This window comes from Triplophysa rosa, unplaced genomic scaffold (genome assembly GCF_024868665.1).
Source record: "Triplophysa rosa unplaced genomic scaffold, Trosa_1v2 scaffold493, whole genome shotgun sequence".
In the NCBI taxonomy this organism is placed as follows: Eukaryota; Metazoa; Chordata; class Actinopteri; order Cypriniformes; family Nemacheilidae; genus Triplophysa; species Triplophysa rosa.
The window spans coordinates 1-3167 of NW_026634500.1; the positions used below are offsets into that span (position 1 = coordinate 1).

At 43.6% G+C, this 3167-nt stretch overlaps 1 protein-coding gene across 1 annotated transcript; it reads left to right on the plus strand.

Moving 5' to 3' along the window:
- Nucleotides 1-8: 8 nt before the first annotated feature.
- LOC130550947 (protocadherin gamma-A12-like) lies at nt 9-3165 on the plus strand (the record flags this gene model as incomplete). Its single annotated transcript, XM_057328481.1, has 2 exons — nt 9-357; nt 759-3165. A coding segment is annotated over exon 2 (2085 nt), but the record flags the coding sequence as incomplete, so codon positions are not given.
- Nucleotides 3166-3167: the final 2 nt, after the last annotated feature.

The window sequence follows — 3167 nt, forward strand, 5'->3', positions numbered from 1 at the left end:
AAGGAATACAACGACAACCTGACTTTTTATCTAGTCTTGGCTCTGGCTGTGGTTTCGTTTCTCTTTATCGTGTCTATCATCGCCATACTGTCAGTTAAATGCTACAGATGGAGACGCGAGCGGATGTTTTACGAATCTGGAGCGAATCTCCCAGTTATTCCGTATTATCCACCCCTTTACGCAGACGGAACAGGGACTTTAAAGCAAGTGTTTAATTACGAGATGTGCGGAACGTCTGACTCCAGAAAGAGTGATCTAAAATTTGTGCGGCCCTGCAGTGAGAGCATCGTTAGTCTGGACGCAGGAGGAACGCAGACACTGCAATACATGCAGGAGAATAAAGACATATGCAGAGAGGTGAGGCACATTACATGAGTTTGTGGCACTGACACGCACGCATTAGTTGTATTATGTGTCTACTTTTTAATGCTGCATTTTGAGTTAAAACCTTTTTAAATACACACATACATTTCAGACAGTCCCCTTTGTCCAAAGCGACTTGCAGTGCATTCATACTAAAAATGACCTATGTGTGTGACCCATGAGACTCTAACTCCTGACCTTGCGCTGCTAACGCAAAGCTCTAACAATTGACCTACAGGAACATATTGGACATTGGAATATACGGAATTTTACGCAATTTACTCTTGCGAAAACTTTTCTACTGCATTTTTCCATATTTCCTAAAATTACCCCCCTTACCCCTTATATCTGACTGCTGTGCGTAAAATGTTTTTGTTTCTGTGTGTTTTGTAAAGGTTTGCTGTTTGCGCCTGGCTCCATCAATGTCATATTCAAAACGCACTCAGGAAAATTATATTGCCGTTCTAAAACTGAACCCTAAGCGTCGCTGTTGTTTGATGGGGTTGATATTTCTGGTTTAATTCATGATACACGCCTTCGCTTATCCAGACCATTCGCGCATGTAAGGCTTGTATACCGCTAGTACAAAGAGTGCGCACAGCAAAATCTGAATGAGGCTTCTAACTATATCCTTGCTTTAGTTCATTTTTCGTACTTCAAAATTATATATTTAAAGACCTTTATACATCAATTTTAAGAGGAAAATCGACGCTCAGCATGAGAAGACCGAATTGTAATTATGTATGGCAGTCGTGTGTGCTACTGTTCTGTGGCCATTTCCTCTATAGCGTGGACGGGCAGGTCCGTTATTCCGTGCCAGAGGAGATGGCGCCTGGCTCATTCGTCGGGGATATCATTAAAGATCTGGGTCTTGATCCTAAAAGGCTGACGACGGGTAAAGCACGAATCTTTTCAGCCGGTGGCCGGGAATATGTCGAGCTGGACCGAGAAAAGGGGCACATCGTCATTAAGGAGAGAATTGACCGGGAGCTTTTGTGCGCTGGTGCTGCATCTGCATGCAGCCTGAGCTTTGAAGTCATCTTAGAAAATCCTATCGAGCTCTATCGCATCACCGTAGAAATTCTAGATGTTAACGACAACAGTCCTGCATTTACAAGAGGTGAAATTACATTAGAGATCAGCGAGTCTGCTTCAACCGGAGCGCGCTTTAACGTGGACAGCGCAGTTGATCCTGACGTTGGCATTAATAGTATCCAAAGTTACTCAGTTCACCCGACGAATCATTTTACTTTAAAGACACAAAGTCGGTCAGGCAGCGGTAAAAACGTCGAGCTTGTTTTGCAAACGCCTTTAGACAGAGAAAAACAGGAACATTTGTATTTAACCATAACTGCAACAGACGGAGGAAATCCGAAACGCTCCGGCACGGTAAAAATCCATATTATTGTTTTAGATATAAATGACAACGCACCTGTGTTGCAAAAGGACACATACAGAATATCTGTACCCGAAAACACTGCAAAGGGATCGTTACTGGTTATTGTTAATGCAACTGATGCAGATACAATCTCAAATGGACAAACTGGTTATTATGTCGAACACACCACTCCCAAAATTCGAGACTTGTTCTCTGTCGATCCCTCCAGTGGTGAAATAAGGCTGATTGGTGACCTCGATTTTGAAGAATCTGCTATTTATGAGTTTAAAATTCAAGCTAAAGATCAGGGGGGGTTATCTGACTCCTCTGATGTGATAGTCGAGGTTACAGACGTAAATGATAATGCACCAAAAATGACGCTCATGTCTTTTTCAAATGCAATACCCGAAAATTCACCGCCTGGTACCGTTGTAGCTATGATAAATATACAAGATAGCGACTCTGAAGAAAATGGAAAGGTTATCTGTTCCATCGACAGAAGCCTCCCATTCAAAATCGACTCCTCGTTGACTAATTATTACAGTATAGTCACTGACTCCGAGCTGGACAGAGAGGATACAGGAGAATATAACATCACCGTAACAGCTACAGATAGTGGCCGTCCGCCTTTGTTTAGTAAAAAGACGCTGAACGTCAAGATCACCGATGTAAATGATCACGCACCTCAGTTTGAGCAGGAATTGTATAATGCGTATGTGATGGAGAATAATTCCCCATCTCTATCTTTGTTCAGTGTAAAAGCGCACGACGCAGATTTGGGTGCGAACGCGCGGGTCTCCTACTTTATTTCTGATAACGATTTCAATGGCACACCAGTTTCATCCTTAGTTTCTATAAACTCTGATAGTGGAGCCGTTTATGCAACGAAATCCTTTGATTACGAGCAATTAAAATCGTTTACGATCATAGTCAAAGCGCAAGATGGAGGATCACCTCCTCTCAGCAGCAACGCGAGTGTGAAAATAATCATTCAGGACCAGAATGACAACGCGCCTCAGGTTCTGTATCCGGTCCAGTCTGGTGGTTCTGTGGTGGCTGAAATAGTGCCTCGTTCGGCAGATGTGGGTTATCTGGTCACTAAAGTGGTCGCTGTTGATGTGGACTCTGGACAGAATGCCTGGCTCTCATATAAACTGCAGAAAGCCACAGACAGGGCGCTGTTTGAAGTGGGTTTACAGAATGGAGAAATAAGAACTGTGCGCCAGGTGACAGATAAAGATGCTGTGAAACAAAGACTCGCTGTTGTAGTGGAGGACAACGGACAGCCCTCTCGTTCAGCTACAGTCAATGTTAACGTGGCGCTGGCGGACAGCTTCCCTGAAGTGCTCTCGGAGTTCACTGACTTTACGCACGACAAGGAATACAACGACAACCTGACTTTTTATCTAGTCTTGGCTCTGGCTGT